Source organism: Neolamprologus multifasciatus, chromosome 9, assembly GCF_963576455.1.
Source record: "Neolamprologus multifasciatus chromosome 9, fNeoMul1.2, whole genome shotgun sequence".
Lineage (NCBI taxonomy): Eukaryota > Metazoa > Chordata > Actinopteri > Cichliformes > Cichlidae > Neolamprologus > Neolamprologus multifasciatus.
This window is the reverse complement of record NC_140447.1, coordinates 5,322,396-5,344,385: the sequence shown is the minus strand read 5'-3', so window position 1 is coordinate 5,344,385 and position 21,990 is coordinate 5,322,396. Positions and strand designations below refer to the sequence as shown.

The 21,990-nt window shown below is 44.4% G+C and overlaps 1 protein-coding gene across 1 annotated transcript in view; it reads right to left on the bottom strand.

Moving 5' to 3' along the window:
• Positions 1 to 16,187, bottom strand: part of tgfbr1b (transforming growth factor, beta receptor 1 b) — a 56,488-nt gene extending 40,301 nt beyond the window's left edge. Inside the window, exon 1 of the mRNA XM_085172687.1 lies at positions 16,062 to 16,187. Within this exon, the coding sequence (XP_085028813.1) occupies positions 16,062 to 16,125 (64 nt within the window). The 5' untranslated portion in view covers positions 16,126 to 16,187. The remainder of the gene's footprint in view (positions 1 to 16,061) is intronic.
• Between the last annotated feature and the right edge of the window lie 5,803 nt (positions 16,188 to 21,990).

Here is a 21,990-nt window from a genome sequence, read left to right as displayed (position 1 = left end):
TGTCTGTGTTTGTGTGTCTGTGTTTGTGTCTGTCTGTCTGTGTTTTTGTGTCTGTCTATCTGTGTGTTTGTGTGTCTGACTTTGTGTGTCTGTCTGTCTGTGTTTGTGTGTTTGTGTCTGTCTGTGTCTGTGTGTTTGTGTGTCTGTGTGTCTGTTTGTGTGTCTGTCTGTCTGTGTGTTTGTGTGTTTGTGTGTCTGTCTGTTTGTGTGTCTGTCTGTTTGTGTCTGTTTGTGTGTCTGTCTGTCTGTGTTTGTGTGTCTGTGTGTTCGTCTGTCTGTGTGTCTGTGTGTTCGTCTGTCTGTGTGTCTGTCTGTTTGTGTCTGTCTGTGTTTGTGTGTCTGTCTGTGTGTCTGTGTTTGTGTGTCTGTCTGTGTGTCTGTGTGTCTATGTTTGTGTGTCTGTCTGTCTGTGTGTCTGTCTGTTTGTGTCTGTCTGTCTGTGTTTGTGTCTGTGTGTCTGTGTGTGTTTGTGTGTCTGTCTGTGTGTCTGTGTGTGTTTGTGTGTCTGTGTGTGTGTTTGTGTGTGTCTGTGTGTGTCTGTGTGTCTGTCTGTGTGTTTGTGTGTGTGTCTGTGTGTGTGTGTGTCTGTGTGTGTGTGTCTGTGTGTGTGTGTGTGTCTGTGTGTGTGTGTTTGTGTGTGTTTGTGTGTCTGTCTGTCTGTGTGTGTTTGTGTGTCTGTGTGTTTGTGTGTCTGTCTGTGTGTTTGTGTGTGTGTCTGTGTGTGTGTTTGTGTGTGTGTCTGTGTGTCTGTGTGTGTGTGTCTGTCTGTGTGTCTGTGTGTCTGTGTGTCTGTCTGTGTGTGTGTCTGTCTGTGTGTGTGTGTGTGTGTGTGTGTGTGTGTGTGTGTGTGTGTGTGTGTGTGTGTGTGTGTCTGTGTGTGTTATCCTTATGCAGCTCAGAAGCATGTGGCTGGTTGTGTTAAAGCAACACAATCCATCCTTGGGTAAGTGCTGTGAATAATTAAGCAGCTGAGTGAGGAGTGTTACAGACACACACGAGCAGATGCAGGCAGAGTGTGCGTGTGTGTGTGTGTGTGTGTGTGTGTACATTTACTGAAGTGGTTGTTGTAAATGTTCCGACAGCATCCTTCACACTGTAACACACATTGATGGGGAAAACTAATAAAGTCATACAAGAAGTGATGACTGAGGTGTTATTGATTCACTGATGGAGTCGTTCTTCCACAACTGCTTTTGTTTTATTAAACAAACGTTAAAACCTGCTAACAGATTCTTTATGTCCTCTCATGTAAATCCTCACAGTTCTAGACTCTGACTGTCTCACTGCATCTCAAACAAAGCCGTGATGTTTGACCTGATGTGAACCCGCTCGTGCAAACAGACCAATAGGAATGTGGCCTCCAACAACACAAACAACACAAAGCACAGAGGTTCACTTTAATCTGCGTCTGCAGAAAGCCACGCTTTCTGTTTCCACTCTGCTTTTTAAGCGGAAGTCTCCAAGTATGTGGCGCAGCAACGTTTCCGTTGTTTTGTCTAGACGTGTGAGACACACCTGAGTAACAGAGTGTGTGTCTGCAGGGACAGACGAGCTGCGTGAGTCACTCTGCTGTTAGCTGGCTTTTATTTACAGCCACATCTCTGCTCTGTGTGTGTGTGTGTGTGTGTGTGTGTGTGTGTGTGCGCGCGCGTGTGGGGGGTAAATCCAACTACACTTAAGTGTTTAAAAACAGCAGTAATAAGCACAAAGTATCAGCACCAGCAGCTCCATGAAAACAATAGCTAAGTGTGTGCGTGTCCAGCTGTTTGCGTTTTCCACAGAAACAATCTCACTTTGGATTCTTGGGAACATTTGTCACCAAAGCCTGTTTACAGTTTTCCATGTTCTCCTTCTTTCCCAAACCTGCTGGGAAGTCCTTCTCAGCAGAGACATTACAACATCTGATTTCTTCAGCTAACAGCTGTGCACAGCTACACAAATATTAAAGTGAACACATTAATACAGCATAACAGAGACAGCAGTGTGGTTCAAGTGGGAACCTGAAGAGAACCTGAAACAACCTGTGGTAGGGCTGTTTGATGTAACCATATATATCTGCTGATGATATAAAAACATCTATCGTTTCATTTTACGCTATCGTTTGTTTCGTGGTGTCACAAAATAAACTGTTTACAGCAATATTTGTTCATGTTCTGATGTCTCTGTAGTTATTATTAATTTATTAAAGTTCTCTCTTTCTCTTATATTTAATATAACCACACTACGGACGGACAAGCGCCTGTTTTTATGCAACAACAGTAAAACCATCGCGTGTCCGCTTGTTTATGTACCACATAAACCTTTCACAATAAAGCTCAAGATCCTGTTGAGACTTTTCAAAATAAACTGAATCACGCGAAAGAGCAGATTATTTACGGATGAGAAGTAAAAAAGACGTCAGGTGCTAAAAAATCAACCTTAGACTCAAACGTTAGAGCACGCTTTTTCCCGCAGCACGCCGTGTAATAAATACAAAGAAAACGGCGCCGTTACAACTTGTGTCTAAAAATGTATCGTTTCATGCATCGGTTAAAACACTCGACCAGCTACACGACGCGCAGCTGGAAACACTTCACGCAAGTCGAACTGCCCGAGATTCACAGACCTTACAGAAAATGTTACATGTTTGTGATTTATATCGTTATCGGGACGATAGATGTTTTATATCGGGAGATGAGATTTTGGTCATATCGCACAGACCTAACCTGTAGCGTTTCAGACCCAGCTGTTAGTGTAAAGCACACATAGAGACAGTTCAGATAAAGCCAACATTGATCAATCTTTGCATGAGGCCCAACAGGTTTCACGTTGTGTGCCTGCACACATGTGAATGGCAGGAATGAAGTGCAGTATCTACTGGACGTGCTTTCAATGGCAGCAGAGGGACAATACAAAGCCCCCTGTCAGCAGTCAGGCCATGTTTATCCCCATCCTCTATTCTAGGCTCAGTGCTCCCTTCATTATTACATCCCCCCCTTCCCCCGTTTAACTAGGGATCGACATGATATACAGTATTGGTATCAGTCCGATCCTGACCTAAACTACTGGATCGGATCTTAGGGAGAAATGAAAAATGTGACCCGATCCATTAAATATCACTAAAGCACCTCACAAAACCTGCCACATGGTGTAACCCAGGTAGTGACCTCAGCACGTCGGAGCAGTATGGGTGGGCTTGCTACGTGCTGCCAAAGCCGTAGAAGTAAAGCAAGTGTAAAGCATTCCTACGTTAAGCTTCACAGCCATGGAGCTCAGACTGTGCACTGTCAGTGCTCTGAGGCTCAAGCTTTACTTTGAAAAACTGTTACAGGACAAACAGCTTCATGGCTCAAACAAACGAACTATGAGAACTTTTCTTCATATCATATTTGACACATACAGTGTTTTTGGGACTGTAACACCATCAGTGTGACAAACTAAATAAACTGCACATTTTAACCAAGTGAAAGAAAACATAAGCAAATACGACACAAATTAAATGTCATATATGGAAATGTGATCTATCTACAAAAAATGAAACAAAAGAAGGTGAATTTTCTGGTTGTTTCCTGGTTCAGGCTGAGTTTAACTTCAGTCTGAGGTGATAGAAACACTGAGAGTCATGTTTATTTCACTGCTTCCTACTCTGGATGTTTATGTTCAGCAGTAAGTATAAAAGGCTCCACTCTGCAACCTGTTTGTTTCTTTTCAGCTGTTGACTATAAACATTCGTTTGCACTTTTTTTTCAAACAACGAGTTTTTGAAATCTGCATTTTAAATGTATTTTTAAATATTACTTTAAATACTTAAAGTTCTGCTAAAGGTTTCAATACAAAGATGAGCATCACTGCACTGCAGTGTGTTTCTGCATACAGGTGTAATACAACAGCTTTAGTGTTACAATGTTACAAAATGCAGGAAGTGGTCCAGGAGCCACAGATGACCTTTGAACTATTCCAAGCTCAGTTTTTGATCAAATATAACAAAAAGGTTCTTAGCACATGGTGGGGGGGACGATGTAACGACCAGCCTCTTTAATGAAGCTCTCAGCTCCAAACACGAGAACCTCGAGGTTGCTGGGACTCAGGATGAGGAAACGCTGTGCAGAGCAATGACAGGAAGTCTCTTTACTACTGTTCAGTACATCACTCAGTGTAATGCAAAGACACATGTGAGCGACTGCACGTATGATAAGGTCACGTACAGGTAAGTATGATGGAGAACATCTGAAAACAGGGACCAGGATACCAAACCTATCTGTCCTCACATGGACTCCCAGTCTGGAAGCAGTGGGTTGACTGGAACAGGCCCAGTGGCTGACAGAGTAACAGTCTAAATATTAAAGTTCAATTTTATTTATACAAATCACAGCAGTCGCCTCCTTTATATTGTACAGCAGATCTACAATAATAGATTCAAAGGTTGAGTTGGTTGAGGAGAAGAGGGCACAGCTGGATGAAGGCTGCGATCCTCGGTGTGTGCAGATGCTGAGTCAGGTTAACGGCGTTAGGCCTGGGGGCGTGGCTGAACACAGTATTGCTTTCTACCCTGTATTACCAAGTATTCACTAAACCAACCAAATGATTGGATCCAGTTTTCCAGTCACTTCCACGGCCACAGCTGTATAACATCCAGCACCTGGGCACGCCTCTGCAGACATCAGTGGATTCCAGCGTGTCATGATGGGAAGGTGCCGCGTGAAGCAAGCCGGCCGGGATTCTAACTAACCAGGAGTTTTAGCAGATGGACCTACGATATCAGTGTGAAGATCCGAGATGACCTTCTTCTTGACTCATCGAATTCAAAAATGTTGCAGAAGTTTGACCTCTGACGAGGGCTGGGCCACATCACACCGCTCACGGTAACACCGGTATAATGTTGGGCCATGATAAGAGAATGAAATATCTCAATAGGATATGGGTAAAACACAGATGTGCAGTGCTTTTGTTTTCATACGCACATGGTGGAAAAAGCACGGCGGCGACGGAGATGAGAAGGAAGAAAGCAGATCGTTGAATGAAACGATGAACCTGAACTGGTTTATAAAATGCTGCAGCCTCAGTGTTGGAACTGGTTTAGCTTGTGTTTGTCAGACACACAACAAAGCAGTTTGTGCTGATCTAAAGAGGTCACGACCTCTGAACCAATATAATACAGGTTAATATGTACCTTCAAACTTGGAGTCACTACATCACACAACACTTGAGTCTCAACAGCAGTTGATATCAAATCATTAAGTAGATATTATATGTTCGACATGTGACGCTCAGCTCATGAGCCTCGTGGACTCGTCAGCAGAGGATCTGCATTACAATGCACCTCTGTGTGCACTCAGGCGCATGTATAATATCAGAGCCGGTCTCCAGCTGTCCATGGTGGTGTCTGAGCCTTAGTCAACACCTGGTTTGATGGGAGGCTTCAGCTGGGTGCAGCCTGTGATCTCCTTAATGAAAATGCTGCTAGCATAACGCTATAATACTTTAAATGAGGAGGTGTGCAGACAGGAGGAGTCATTTCTCAGGTCAACCAGTCGTGATGTGGAGCTCACACTCGATCGAACACAAGCTCCTGCTTTGTTTTGATCACAGACACACCCTGCATGTTGCCCTACCCCCATCTTCATTTCATCCCCCTTCCTCAGAGGCACCTCTCAGCTCCCACAGTTATTTCCAAAGGTCACGGCCCTGCCCACTGCCACATCCACCCGGTCAGCTCCTTTATGTCCAGCCTTTGTCCACGCCAGCTGTGATCTCTGTATGACTGAATGTGTGGACGATGCATGCTGGGAAAGGGGCCCCGGGATCTGCCCCCTTTCACACAGCAGATGAGAAACCTGCTCTGTGGATGCTCTATTGTTGAGGTGGACACAAGCTGAGCACTGGGCTGTTCAAACACAGATGCAGCACTCTGTCTGTGACACTAGCTGCACATCAATCCCATTTGTGGAAAGCACGGTGGGAGCCGAGGCATTAGAAGATCACGTTCTCCCTGCAGCCTGCTCCATCACACTGGAGGCAGACACTTGGTCCGTCCTTATGCAAACGCTGCATTTTTAAACAACCTGCAACAACCACAGCACTCGGCTATCATATCAGAGAAGGCAACATAAAGCTGAGCCAGCTTCTTGTTCCCACAGAGTCTGCATGATTAAACAGAGAATCAATAGGCCGTACGTCTGTCTGAGGCCCTGCGCTCATAAATATTGAGCAGTCTGTGCTGAAGGTGCTGAAGGTTAGAGAGCCAGCAGCCGCTCAGCTGCTCGCCTCACACACTCAGAAGGAAACGGTGGAGCCTGTGATCAACAGTCTAACCACGACTTCAACAGCTGGGATGCTCGGTGGACCCTCTCATTTATATATAGGGCTGCACACCAGGGCCCGCAAAATTTCAAAATCCCTGGTAGCCCTTTGGGCAGGCACTCTTCAGTTTTTGGTAGCCCAAAATACATTTAAGTAGCCCAAATTTAAAAGGAAAAAAAAAGGACAATTTTTTGATTGATGTTTTGTTTCCTTTACAATATTATACATTAAAGTATAATATTGTAAAGGAAACAAAACACCAATCTAACAATATTTAAAATACAAATCACAACAACTGCATAAAAATGACAAACATCAACTCAAATACTTGGTTCTAATTGAACAGAAATTTCTATGAACTTGTAAGAACTGTGAACATGAATCAATCTGTGTCAGATCCTGAATTTGAAATTTCTACTGAAATCCTGGGTAATGATGACTTCTTCTTGTGCTTGGTTCATTTTTAGTATGTTTTTTGCAATTGCTGTTTGTTCTGGGAAAGATACTGCAGACTGGGCAATAATGCATTTCTTGCATTTCTCATGGGTTCTGACGGGGTCTTTCTTAAAATGACTGGTCCCAGTAACAAAGGCGCTTGTCGACTCAGAAATCGAGGGAAACTCACAACACACCTGGCAGAACATCATGTTATTTAGCTCGTCATATTGCAGCCACAGAGATTCTTTTGTCCATGAAACCATAAAGCTGCACTTTCTTTTTGCCTTATAGTCTGATTTGTCATAACTTTTCCGTTTTGTGGTAAGCTTTTCTTTGGCTGTCACTTCTTCACCCTGACCTGTCTTATTTGGCTCAGCAGAACTAAAATATATATCCTGCTGCTTTTACACACGCACTCACATAACGCTCAGCGATTCTCTGCGATCAACCTCTCACATGTTTAAGCTGCGGGAGATTTCACTTGTCATGTTTGCATAGTAAGCTAACGATTGATAAGATGTCAGAGGAATTGGTGCAAATTATCATCACTCACCAATCAGTGCTGTCGCTCTCTATACACAGTTCACACGATTGCAAAGTGAAAGAAAAAGAACAAGCGCAAATTCAAACGCGATTTCAGTATGTCACATATTGACAGTGGCTCACCGATGTCAATGACATAATTACTCAGCTACATTTGCGAAAGAATGCAAAAGCACTGACATATATTTTTCCTTCCTACGATAGGCCGACGGGCAGGGCTGAGATGGATTTTGGTAGCCCGACTGGAAAAATCGCTAGCCCCAGGGACGTCGGGCTAGCGATTTTGCGAGCCCTGCACACTATAGCATTTCAGCATCAACACTGCATCACATTCATGCTGCAGCTTGCACAAATGTGAAACGTGCACATTTCTTTTAATTCTGTGAATCTGGCAGCCATGAGGAACAAGAGCTCTGTGGGATTTGCTCTTGACCATGATGCTCATTATGAACCACGTCGTGACTCAGCCCCAATACAGCAGATCTGTTTGTGGGGGTGAGGGATGGGTGCACATGTCTCAAAGAAATAACTGAGCAATATCATCAGCTGTTCGGCCTGCAGACAAACTGCAGCTCCACCACCCCGGAGACAAGAAGGCAACAGAAGTCCAGCCCACCAGCTGGAATCCAGGCGAGCACAGGACAAGGCTCTCTGAGCCGCCGTCTCACTGATATGAAGCACCAGCACAGGAAGCAGCCAGCAGGGGTCACATGGAGGGGGGGTCCCGGCTACATCTGTCAAGATGGGGCCTGTTTGCAAAAGTGCTCTGATGTTGTCTAAGCTGTCGCTTCCTTGCACGATGTGATGCGCCCGCCGACAGCGCCCGTCTCCCGCACACAGCCGTCATAGCCCCGCTGACCTCACAGCTTATATCATCGCGTCTGATGAGTGTTTGTCTGAACTGTTAGTCCTGAATTCAAACTAATAATAAAAATGTTTAAGGAGGAAGGAAAGGGAGCGTGTTGGTGATAGATCCTGCAGACTGATGTCAGACGACCTGTTGAGTTTTTGAACATCTGTATTCCAAAGTTTGTCTTTATGTGACAGTCTGACTTCTCACCTCTAACCGAGCCCAGGGTTTCCCAGCATCACACTAATCTACAGGTCACATGTCTCCATGCACAAGGATCCTCGTTAGTGTCACTGATGTCATCAAATGTAATGAGTGTGTGTGGTAGTATCTGAGCTTCCATCAGTGTTACAGCCTCACATTAGAGCAGACCATCATTTATACATTTTCTAAATCACCAGATGATTACATCACTCTCACAGACAGTGAGTGAGTGAAAGCAGGCCCGGCTGAAGAGGCGGGAGACCTGGAGCCATTTAATGGAGGCCACGGCGGGCCCGGCGTCTGACTCACGGCTCAGACTGAAGCGTCTGCTGCTCTGGCCCCGTCCTACATGCCAACACACACTGTGTGAATCAATGAATGTGCAGCACACAGAAGACACCACTTTACTTCCTCCCGTGGTACAAAAATGAAGCCAAACTTTCCTGTTTGTTGGAGCTGCCACGGTGTCTGCGCAGTCGTGACCTGAGGTGCAGTCGCTGCGCAGTCGTGACCTGAGGTGCAGTCGTGACCTGAGGTGCAGTCGCTGCGCAGTCGTGACCTGAGGTGCAGTTGTGACCTGAGGTGCAGTTGTGACCTGAGGTGCAGTCGTGACCTGAGGTGCAGTCGTGACCTGAGGTGCAGTCGCTGCGCAGTCGTGACCTGAGGTGCAGTCGTGACCTGAGGTGCAGTCGTGACCTGAGGTGCAGTCGTGACCTGAGGTGCAGTCGCTGCGCAGCCGCTGGATACATGTATGTGGCAGTCTTCAAACGATCAGCTGATGGGTTAACTGTGACCCATGAAGATCCAACCACATCCCTCTAATGACAAAGACTGACGTGTGAACATGTTACAGTTCAACACTTCGCTCTGTGGCTCCTGCTCTTAACGTGCTGGCTGGATTAGATCAGGCACAGGCTTGGTGCTAGCTAGCGATGCTGCACGATGTTACTGTGGTGCTCTCCTGAGTTCTTCTTATCCCACCACAGACAGATGGCATCAGCTGCACACTCAAGCCCAGAGTCAGACTTATCTGGAGATTAAACCAGCGGTGCTTTCAGATTTTACCATCAGACTGAAGATGGTCTAAGACTGTTCGATCCCGTCCACTCACAGAGCTCTCTACAGCGGCTGACGTGGACACTTTCAATGAAAACAGCAGCAGCAGGTTTCATAGATGTACAATTTATTCTGTATTTAACTGCAGGACCCAGAGTCCACAGTGTTACCCACAGACACATCCACCCTGGAGACCATTCCTGCACCCAGAGGTTTGGAGAAACTTCCTCCCTTTCCAGATGTTCTGCTGACCCACTGAGAGAGAACTCTATAAGTAACTGTAACGAGTCATTGGGGAACACAGATTGTTGGTTACAGCACAGAAACACTTTGTGGTTCTTTTACTTCCATCAGGTGTGTTACAACAAACCTGGGAAATTAATTTTACAGGCAGTGAGTGAAGAACACATTTTCTTCTTCTGCATTAAATCCTCCATTAATGACAGCTGTCCTTACACATGTGCAGACACACAAACATGCTGCTCTTTGCACTTATAATCAGCTCTACACATGATCTGAAGAGTCCAGCTGCTGCTCTGAGTTGAATAATAAACCGTACTGTAGTCCTGTAACGGTAACGTTCTGATCTCAGCTGCAGGAACATCCCTCAGTTCAGAATTACAGCTCAGAGTAGGTTAAGTTAGTAGGTTATACTCATTTATGTTCACAAACTAGCTAACCAACACCAACCACCTGCTCATCTTCACTAGCTAGCTAAGGACGTTCATTATCGATCGACTTACAAACGTGCCGATAACGTACTGACAGGGTCCTGCTGCTGGTTAGTCCAGTTTACTGCAGAACACCACATGCTGTCAGTCCTGGTTAGGAACGGGAATCCAGAACCGGTTCTTGTAGAGAACCCAGCAGTAGTCCAGTGTGATATGACCAAAATCATTTATCGTCCCAACAACGATACATATTCTGTGAACTTCGGGCAGCTCGACTTGTGTGACGTGTTTTCAGCTGTGCGTCGTGTAGCTGGAGTCGAGTGTTACAGCCGCAGTTTCTTTGTGTTTATTACACGGCGTGCTGCGTGGAAAAGCCTGTTCTAACTGTTCTAGCACCCGATGTTTTGGGGTTTTTTGCTTCTGGTGCGTAAACACTCTGCATACTATTCCACATAATTCAGTTTATTCTGAAAAATCTCAACAGGATCTTAGCTTTATTGTGAAAGGTTTATGTGGAACATAAACAAGCGGACGGCTGAGCCACACTTGTTGCTAACGACAACGCATAACAACAGACGCTTGTCCGTCCGTAGTGTGGTTATATTCACCTTCTAGGACCTGCCGTCCACATGTGCACATCACATTTTGGGTTGTCTGGACCAAAACACTGAATGTTTCTGGGCCTGATATCCACTTACGAGGACGTTAAGTGGAACATGCTGTGGAAGAGTTCGGTTGTTAGGAGGTTAAATATAAGTGACCATCTACAGTGACCATCAAAACCATGAAAAAATATTCCAGTAAACAGTTTGTTTTGCAACACCATGAAACGAACGATGGGCTAATATGAAACAATAGATGTTTTCATATCGTCAAACGGTAAATATCGTTATATCGAACAGTAGTCCAGCTGCTTAGAATCATTCGTCTGCCTGCCTATCGATCCCACTTATTGGCTCTCGCACCCTCGCTGCGGTCAGCTGACTTCAGTACGTGTGTCGGAGGACGAGGGAAACAGCGGTGCAGTCCACAGCGTGGACGCTGTACAAAAAAGACGAGCGCGATGGTAAAGTGGAGACTGCTCCAGGACAGAGACGAGTGCACGATGCTGTTAACACAACTTCAGCATGGACAGCGTGCTAACGCTAACCTAGCCAAGAACCGAGAGTGCTGTTAAACTGAGTGAACGCAGACTCCGGTCCAGCAGCCGGGCTGCAGCTTCACCCGTTTGTAGAGTACAGTCACCGTGTTGATCAAGTCTCTGTGTGCTCGTCTGCTGCTGTGGGCTCGACAAAGAAAAACATCATGTGTGTGTCCTCATTAGGACGGGCACAAATGTGTTAGTGTGTAGGTTTAGAGTAACATCAACTGATGAGTGTGATGAACACTGATGACAACACAGAGGGAAACACCTCCAACGTCAAACATCTGCCCACAGAGCATGAAAGCACACAGCGAGCTGCTTCTCTCTGTAACCTGTAACATGTAAGTGTGTAAGATCAATGCCTGAATGTCACAATGTGCTATTGCACGTTCATGCACAGGAACAGGGATTAAGGCTGGATGAATATATCGGCCTTCAACAACAGGCTGAGCCTTTCACCCATCGCTCTTACACCAGCGATTTATCTGCCCATGAGTACGTTTGCTAATAATGTTGATGGAAGCTGAAAGAACGAGTCGATGCAGAAAAATAATAGAGCTTCATTTACTGAAACTCAGAGCAGAACGAGCGGCAGCAGCCTGCGTTCAGAAAACAACAAAACATTGAATTTTAATTAAAAACTACAATGATGGGAAACAAAGAGACACTGGCTTTGTTTTTCCACCAAACAGACACAAAATTCAACACAAAGTCAGTAAAAATCTAAATGTCTCATCCAGCAAACAGTAAAAAATTCTCAGACGTAACGTCAAGTCTTTCACCTCAAATAAATGAATCATCCAAACAGCAGCTGCATTAATACTGAAACAAACACGAAGGTCAAATATCCAAACAAAACGTGTCAATTCTGAACGTGCGAATCAGTCTGTGCACGATTACAAGGCTCCGCCCATCAAAATGTCACCAACATGTCACCATCGTTCATTGGACTGGTAAAACATGTGCGTATCGCCCACTCTTAACTGGTCTGCTCGAGACCTGACTGTAGATAAGGTCACGTGACAGGTCAGCTGGTTCAGACTGTTTACTGACGTGAACCAGCTCACAGACAGAAACAGCTGCCAGCACTCAGACGCTGTTTACTGTTAGTTCATCACATCATCACCATCATTGGCCTCACACAGCAAACACTGAATCACAGAAAATGATCTTCTTGTATTTGCTGTGATCCCGTGTAGCTCCGCCCCTCCTCCTGACTGATGCAAAATTCCCTCCAATCATCACACTGAGCTGTACTGAAGTAAAAAGGACTGATGCACGCACCTTTATCGGTTAATATTCATCCTGATCTGGAGCTTAGATACTGAACAATAAGTGGCTTTTAGTGCAGTCAGGTCCTGTAAATGATTACAGCACAGCCTCTACACTCACACAGGATGGTAAAGAGTATCCTCTGCTAAAGGAGGCAGCGACGCTCCTTTCCTTAGTAGAACTGGGAAAGCTCTGATTGTGACCACCACACAGACACGTCACGTCTCTCACCAACCATGTTAAGCAGAGTGGGCACAGACCCACAGACCCACTCATTCACAGACATGCTCACGCACAAAAACACACAGATGACAGTCTGACAGAGTCTGTGTGTTTGTTTAGACTCCACGCAGAGCTCACTTTATTTGACTGAGATTATTTACTTTTGCATTTAACAGGATGCTTTCTTTAAACAAATCAAACTTTAGTTTGCAAAGCAAATACAAACAGAGGCTTTGGTTGTTGTTGACAGATGTGTGCAGTTAAACTTATAATCGATCACTACAATAACCAGCAGCTTCAGCCCTAACATCACTGAAGCTTCCCTCAGAAACACAGGCAGCAGCCTCCGTCAGTGATCAGGGTTATTCATCAACACGTTGTTGCCAGCAGCTCGTGTGGCTACGACCACTCAAATTAGTCGTGGTTCTTTAAGCAAGGACAACGGCTGTCTGGGGTCACCCACATGCCTGGCATTCCTCCACGGCCCTGATGGTGGGAGAACACGGTGCCCGGAAAAGCCTCCACAACAACAACATGTTGTATAAACACCCAACAGTGACGCACGAGCAACACAGCCAGACGCAAAAAGCAGCGACTGACCGTCTGTGTCGACTTTTACTGTTTCTAACAAAAACATCTGTTCAACCCTCCATCAAAGAGGAAGCAGAGCTGCCACTGCTGGAACAAAATCCCACTGAGTCACTAACAAACAGCCGTCCTTATTGCAGGAGTCATCGAACAGCATTGCAGGACGTTTATTCAGCTGTGTAAAAACTATAACTCAGCCAAACCGATTTACTCAGGAACAAATAAAATACTGAAAAAGCCAAACAATAACATTTTGAAGTTATCTAAGTGACTTATATATCATGTTTAACCTGAGGAGCGAAAGACGGCGGTGGGTTTGAAAACGATGTTCGCTGTTCTCACGGCTCCGCTGAGCCCTCGAGCTAGCGGCTAACAGACGTCTCCGAAAACGTCGGAGCGCTTTTGAAAATATGTGGTGTCTTGATAAACTGAGCAGATATTTGAGGTTTACACAGCTACATTCTCGCCTGAAAATATGTTAATCGTTTATTTTGTGACCCAGAAAGAATAATAAGAGTAATATTAAAACTAACTAGCTGCCACCATTGTTGGAAACTGAGCTGGGCCGCGCTATGAATTCTGGGATATGGTGGGCCACGAAGGACACACCCGACCCATCCTTCAAATCTGGGGAAATGAAGAATGCATTTTTCGGCCGCGTTTGGGGGAGTCTTTGAATTTGGACAGGCTTCGCCGCGTCGCTGTAACGTAATCGGCCTACAAATGCGGCCTCCGAAGGATGTGGCCGCTAAATTTGGACACAGCTATGAAACCCGACACAGCTTCTTCTTTGGTGTTTAACGGCAGCTGGCACCCTTGTACATGCAGTGCTGCCATCTTCTGTTTCAGTCCGTTATTACACTCTTAAATCCTACTACTTATTCCTGCGTCTTTCGGGATCTTACAAAGCTTCAAACGACGCACCGACTATTAAATCAGTCGTCGACGTAATCGTGACTAGTCGACCAATCGTGGCAGCCCTAACAGCAACAAACATCATAATCGAGTGTTCAAAGTTCCGACCACTCTCCCCAGTGTAACCAGCTGACATTGTGGCCTAACCCTAACACTATTCAATAATTACTTGAACATCGCCCGCCCTCGTCTACTCCACTGAGCGTCCACTCTTCTAGCAACACTTCAACATCAGGAAACAAACAACAGCTCTTGGATGGCTCTGCTTCTCTGAGGTTCACGCACCATCTCCAGCTCATCTGCTGCATTTACACATTTGCAAACACGTATATACTTTGAATCCTGTGTGTAGTCCTGTGTACGTGGGATACTCTGTAGGAGATCAGATATGTCACGATTTTCATTACTTACTGTGCTAAAAATGGAGGAAAATGGGAGGGAAGAAGGAAGGGGGGAAGTGACAGAGCATCACCTCGTGCCCGTTAGGGTGGAGGATGATGAGTACTAGTGACACCGTCCAATTTAGCTTGCTGCCTGTGCTCAGCTGTGTGCGGATGCTGCTGAAGCAGGAGTGGGAGCTGCATGGGTGTGGTGCTGAACAGCAACGTGGCACAGAGGTGGCAGTGATGCTCTCATGCAGTCTAAGCTGTAATCCACAGCCACTCGTGGTGCAATTAAAACCAGACGTGTATTAATGTGAGGATAACAAAAGAAAGAAGGACTGATGATGCTCCAAACGTGCAACATGACAAGCCTCCTGCTGAACAAAGAAGTGCCTCCCCTTTGTTTGTGTCCCTGAGCCAACATATCAGTGTAACATCCAGCCTGCATCTGAAGCAGCAGCAGAGTATATGAGGACCCCACGCGGGCTTTAATGACCTCTTTATATATGCCAGCTGAAATCACGCTTCCCCACTCATCACGAGCCTCTGTGTATACACAAAGGAATGCCACACAACGAAGCGCAAAGAACACAAATGCAGGTGGAGCCTGTACCTTTAAGAAAACCTTCACCTGTAACAGTCACGCGATGGTTTCAGCGACCACGATGTTTTTTTTAATGAAAAACTAATAAAATCTGGGCTCAACACTCGCGAGCACGAGCAGCAGTGCACGCGCCTGCCCTCGTCACTAATCGTGCTGGCTACTTCAAAGCGGCGTTTCCTTAAACACTTCCACTGTAGCGGACTACGCTGCTGCAAACACGCAGCGACTTCAGCGTTTATTTACATGAGTGTCTTCTGAAAGTTACAGCAGCGCTGAACTAACGTCTGACAGAAGCTAACAGGCTAGCGTCTGCTCGTCAAAAAACTACTGAAGTCCACCAGCAAGTTACTCTTTAAGCATCTATTCACGTAGAATAACGGAGTTATTTATCAGACACATCAAAGGTTATTAATGCTCCTCAAGATGAGTCCTGACCAGCACACTAACAACGCGTTTGAGATGGTAAATACAGATATTTAGATAAATCCCAGCAGGAAAAACGCTTGTTCCAAATTAATGTTTGACAAAAAGCAAACATCCGTGATGCGGCCAACTTTCTATCAGCCACACTCGGGCTGTTCCTTCAGACTGTGCGGGTCCAAAGCGGGGTCGGGTGACCAAACCCGAGCTCAGCACGCTGAACCGTCTCAGCGCCGTGTGACTTGTTGCTGCCTTTGTCCTTTCCCCCCAGACTATAAACATTCATCAGGCAGACAGCAGCAGACTGGCCGCAGACCCTACGCCATTTTAGTTAGACACAACCCGCTTCTTGGGGGTTCTTGAACAAAGAGCACTTCTAAGGGAAGCGAGTCGAACCAAGAGTGCAAGTTTCGACAAACACACGAAAACACCAACACACGCACATCTACTGTGTTCGTTTCAGATCACTTACCATTATTTTCTTGTATCCTTGTCCCAAAAAGAAGGACGACCACAAAAAGCCGTACTGCACCCATCGTGGCTGCGAACCAGACTGCCACTCGACTGCTAACTTCTCCCTGCGCAGGAGAAGACGGCCGCTGATAGGCTGACGGAGCAACGAGCCCGCCTGGCCGGGACCTGCTCAGGAGTAGAGCGCGCTGATTGGCCAATGAACGTACGACACCCCGCCCACTAGAGCAACTGTAACGCGCCTGTAAACAAACCGTGTTCACTGCATTAACATGTTATAATTCAGTTACATTTACTTCAGTACTACACCGCATCCGTATATTTCTAATAGAAACCAAACTATTCAGAGAATAGAATAATAAAGTCCTACAAAGGTGACATGTGCTTTTCTTTACACGCATTTCTCAGAGTTTTTATCTGATTTAGTGCAGACAAAATAATTATTGTGGGGTTCGCTGGATTGACTTTAACATTAAGAAAGAACATGTCACCAGCTGCTCTGTTAATATTAGCAGCAAACTCAAATAGCAACCAAATGGTGTTAGGGGAGGAAGACAGGACAAAGACACTCTGTCGAAGGGCCAACAATGAATAACTCCAAAAAATGTTAATGCACATTTGTGTATTAACACATAGTGAGTGAAGAAGAAACACCCAGTGCATCATGGGAGTCCCCGGCAGCCTACACCTACTGCAGCATAACTAAGGGAGGATTCAGGGTCACCTGGTCCAGCCCTAACTATATGCTTTAGCAAAAAGGAAAGTTTGAAGCCTAATCTTGAAAGTAGAGATAGTGTCTGTCTCCTGACTCCAAACTGGAAGCTGGTTCCACAGAGTAAATACTCTGCAAGTCTGCATCCTCTCTCTTTCAAACCATTCTGCAAACTCGATTCTGGTCTGACACATTTCTGTTTTCTACAAATGGTGAGTTATGTTTGTATCACACAACAAATATTTGTATGTCCTGTATTCCTTTATGCTTTTTCAGTTATGAAGATAGGGAAGGCTTTTTTGCATTTTAAGATTTAAGTTGTTTATGCTTTGAAGGCTCAGTTGGTTGACTCACTTCATAAAAATACTTAATTAACAACTAGTAAATACCTGAATTAGCCTTGAATCACAAAATGAAATAACACCTATAAACCCTTATTTCATAATCTGTGCATGTATAAATGTGCATCTAAATCTGTTGTTAATCATTTACTTGGCCTTTCTAAATGGCTTTAAGAGCTCCTAAATAACTTGTTTGTAGTTTCCAGAACAAACCATAAGAATACAGTAAAGTAAAACTGTGTGCAGGCTGCAAACAGCTGCTGATAACACAGCAATGAAGGCAGCACACATGATAAAGATGAGTGCTGCAACGCAGCCATAGCTGGGTCTTCAACAGCTGCAGTCAAAATTGCAGCTTAAGCTTATCAAAGGTTATAGTTTCCTGGGTAAAGTTTATTATTATTATCATCATTATTTACCGAATTTCCCAGAGGAACCCACCCGAGGGATTAATAAAGTTTTATCTTATAAAGTTTTTTATCTTATTAGTAGTAGTAGTAGTATAAAAACACAATTAATTAAAAAAAAATTTCAATGGAATTTCAAAACACATCCAACCTACAGTATCTGCGAAATATGTAGACAATTTGATTACATACCAAACATCTATGGCAGCAAAGACAAATTGGTTCACAGAGTCGAGTGTTTCTTCTTTGATTGGTTGATGCTTACAAGTGGAGAAGCAGACAGGAAATGCCATTATGGACTTCAAAATGTGACATTATTGACAAACAGTTTTATGTCAGAAAAAGATGACATTTGTTTCTATTCCATCAATTTTGTTAAAAAAAATTTTTTTTTTCATTAAAATCAAATATAACAAAACTACAAAAACAAAACAAAGAAAATTGCAGTAAATGATAAACGGATTGGTACACAGTGTTGGTCAAGTTACTTGAAAATAGCAATAAGTTACTAATTGCTCATTACTTCTCCAAGAAAGTAATCCTGTTACTTTACTAATTTCTTATTTTCAAAAGTAATTAGTTACTTTATTACTTGAACATGATACACAACCTGAATATGTAATGAAGCAGTAGATCTTTCAGCACAGTTTTATTTTTTCTGCATAATAAATCATATAAAATGTAATCAAATGAAAAAGTCTCTTTTTAAAACATGTTTTATTCGTTTTAATCTTTTAACTTTATGCACATTGTATCAAACTAAAAATTAAATCTGTTTAACATTTAAACCTATTTTCTGCATAAAATAAAATCATGTTTTGTGTTTACACTCTTTCAAATAGATGAAAGTAAAACACAGCAGAAAATGAAAAAAATCAACGATTCAGCAGCTCTGAGTCCCGTCGCTCTTAGATCTATCGTTTGTGTTTAGCAGGAGTGGGGCGGGTGGAGCTTTGCCCACAGCGGTGATGTCAGTGGGGGGGTCCGGGGGTTTCTCTGTGAGCGTCACATTCCCGTGGCAGCGTGCTCGCTCAGATTTGAAGTTTAATTTTTCGCTGTAGAAAGAAGTTTTCTTCCCACGCAGAGTGCACAGCAGACGCTGATGTTTCTGTCACTTTTTACGGACTAAAACTTAAAGTAATGCGATTACTTCCACGTTTTAAACGCTGCATGGTCACACCCTCTCCCGCACTCCATATTGTTGATCTACACACGTCTGATGCTGCCACGGGCGCTGCACGCTCGTATGTCATTGTCATGAGACACTCTCAGTTTAGTAACGTGGCGTACAGGAATGTAACTGTAACGGAATTACTTTTTTGCAACAGTAACCCCTTGCATTACTCGTTACTTGGAAAAAGTAATTGGATTACAGTAACTCGTTGTTGCCCATCTCTGCTGGTACAGCTACGTCCATGAACCTTTGATCAATGACAAACAATTTTTTGAAAGGTTTTTAAATCATACATCTGCGTAACAACTGTGATGGTCTGACGTTCAAGTGTTGATTCAAGTCCAGACTTCGAGTGTCAATTCAAGAATTTTAATTATAAAGGACAATCTAATGTGCAGGAATTACACTACTTCAGCATCGAGCTAGTGCTGCTGAACAGGACAGAGAATAAATAAGTGGCAGGTCCTTTCAAATTCAAGGCTTCTATAAACTGAACAAACAGAACCTGCTGCACAGTGTGTTGCTAGCTAAAGCTACAGCTGTGGTGATCTATGTCTGTATCCTCTTAGTATGGGCAAGAGAGTTTTATCAAGAATGTCTTGGTATATTTTTCTGTTTATCCTTCCTTCAGTTATATAAAGTGTGCCAGGGCCGCATGAAAAACAGCCCCACACCACGATGTTCCTACCTCCAAACTCCGTGCCTTTTGAACATGGTGTGTACTAAGGCATCAACTTTGGTCTCATCTGACCAGAGCAAACTCTGTATTTTACAGGCTTCGGTAAATGTTGTTGAGCAAACTGTAAACATGCTTCGACCTGCGTTGGAGTTTTGCGTAGTGAACATGCATACAGTGCATTACTTTGAAAAAATGGCTGATTCCAGGTCTGTCTGGAGCTCTCCACACGTGCTCCTTGGCTGAACATTTTTGATCCTTCTTTTTAGTCCTCTGTTTGAAAACTTGAGGGAAGCAACTCATTATGGCCAGTTTATGGTGAAATGATGCACCATGGCCCAAGAGAGACTGTATAGTGCCATGCCAGTCTTGCTTGTAATGCGCTTGCAGGTGCTCAGATGAAAATGAAGACACACTTTGACATAACATCTGTTGCACTTGTAACCCTACTTAGAGTTTATTAATAAGAACTAAACTGTCACCAGGCCAATATCAGAGAATCTGGGATCGTCAGGAGCCCAAGGCATAAACATCAACAAGGAAGAACCACACCAGAGTAACAGTTTGCCTCTGAGTCAAATGAATAAATGAATGTTTGATAACTGATGGATGGTTGGGGCCGGTCTGTGTTTGTCTATTTGTTTGATCTTCCACACTCCGGTGAAGAAGGAAATTTTGAAGTCCTGCAGGTATCTGGCCCACCATGCCATGGGAACGAAGCCTCAGCAGTCTTATCTACTCTTGAGTTGGCTTGCCATCCAGTTAACTGGAATTGTGGAATCACTACTCGTCAATGGAGGCTTGCTTCAGACGGGTTTTTGTCCGTTGAGTCATCGTTTACCAGATAAAATAAAAACCTGACTGATGAACAGGGAGGTATTCTGAACAACAAACAACTGCAGCAGAGTCACTTGGAACTCCTACCCACATAGCAGACCGGTCTGGCCCGGAGCTGGTGTCAAGCTGGCACTGCTGGCATGGTAAGTCGTATGCCATCCAGATATGGGCGAGGCCTGGTGTAGACGGCACTGTTCATGTGATAGCATGCCACACCTGGCCTGATTGTGGTTTGGTTTATGTGGCCCAGGCTCATAGGAAACATGTCTGGACCGGATCCGGAATCAAACTGGCACTTCTGACTGACTGGTGTCATGGCAGGGTGTATATCAACCATATATGGGCCAGGTCTGGCAATGATGGCACTATTTATGTTCATATTTTCCTATTTTAGTTAGAAGACCCAAATAACATGTTGCAATACTATACTGCTATGGTAGCCAACATTTCAAATGCAGGTTCGACAGGTTTGTGAGTGTACACTTTATCCAATACCTAGTGAGGGGTTACCATGTTTACCACTGGGTGGATGTAGCTCAGGAGGTAGAGTAGGTCACCTACTGATTGGAAGGTTAGTGGTTCGATCCCTGACTCCTCCAGTCTGAATGTCAAGAGTGAATGTGTATGAATGTAGTTAGGAAGCACTCAGTTTAGAGAAAGTGTGGGTTTGTTGTATAGAGCACTGTGAGTGATCTGGGAGAATAGAAAAGTGCTTTACAGGAAACAGTCCACTTCCTGTCTGAACAGAGTTTCATCACGTTACTTTTGCACTATTATGTTCCAGCACATGTTGTTATTACATGCTTTGATTAAGGTACACATTAGGCTGACATCTGGGGCCAGAGCTGAAACTGTTCTGGGCCATCACAGGGCCAGCAGTGTGTCTGCAGCTGGCCTTCTGCTCGCCCATGTGTGGGTCACCTCTAGAAAACCAGATCTGGGCCACCAAAGGGCCGTCATTCTTTGCGGTATGTGGGCCATGTATAAGCACATTGTGTGGGCCAGATCCGGGCCATAGCAATTTTGCTATGTGGGCAGTGATTCGGCTTCGGTAACAGTTTGCTGAGCACATGGCGTTGGGTGAACGTGAACGCAATGGCGACTGTGGAAAGTCATGTGATCAAGGACAACAGCAAGGGTCACTGGGAGCTCATTGCTGATTGGCCAGGTTACACAACAACAAACCATCTTATTCATCCACATCTTTATTTAAAGCAAAAAGACATGACTGAATAGTTTACATCATACACACCTTTCCGCTGCACACAGTCCTTCAGTCACATGACCGTGTTTTCACTTTAGTGCCTGTCGTTGGCTCGACCCCACATGCAAGGTCTTCAGGTCTGCATGTTGTAGAGCACAAACTCAGTGAGACAGATTATGTTGTGCTCACCTGTTGGGATTTATTTTTGTCTTAAAGGCTAATGTTTCATTTTTAGCATCACATGTTAGTGTTTTTATTGTAGAATAGTTTTGAATTCACTCTGATACTAACAGACAACACTTCCTCACAGCAGTATGGCCTCGGTCATAAATCTGTTATTATGGTATGCACTATACCCCCTTTAACTGTGATGGTTGTCATGGTAATGGGAACGTTGCCGGCAGAAGGGTCATCTCCAAATAAGGAGATGTCCAGAAAGCTGCAGAAGAAGAAAGGTGAGCCGAAGTGCTGGATCGCAGTCAAAAAGGAGAACTGTGGCTTTTGACCAATCACCTTCTGTTTGTCACACATAATGAAAAGTGTTTACTGCCTGTGCGCAGCAGCCTTTAGGCTCTGAGC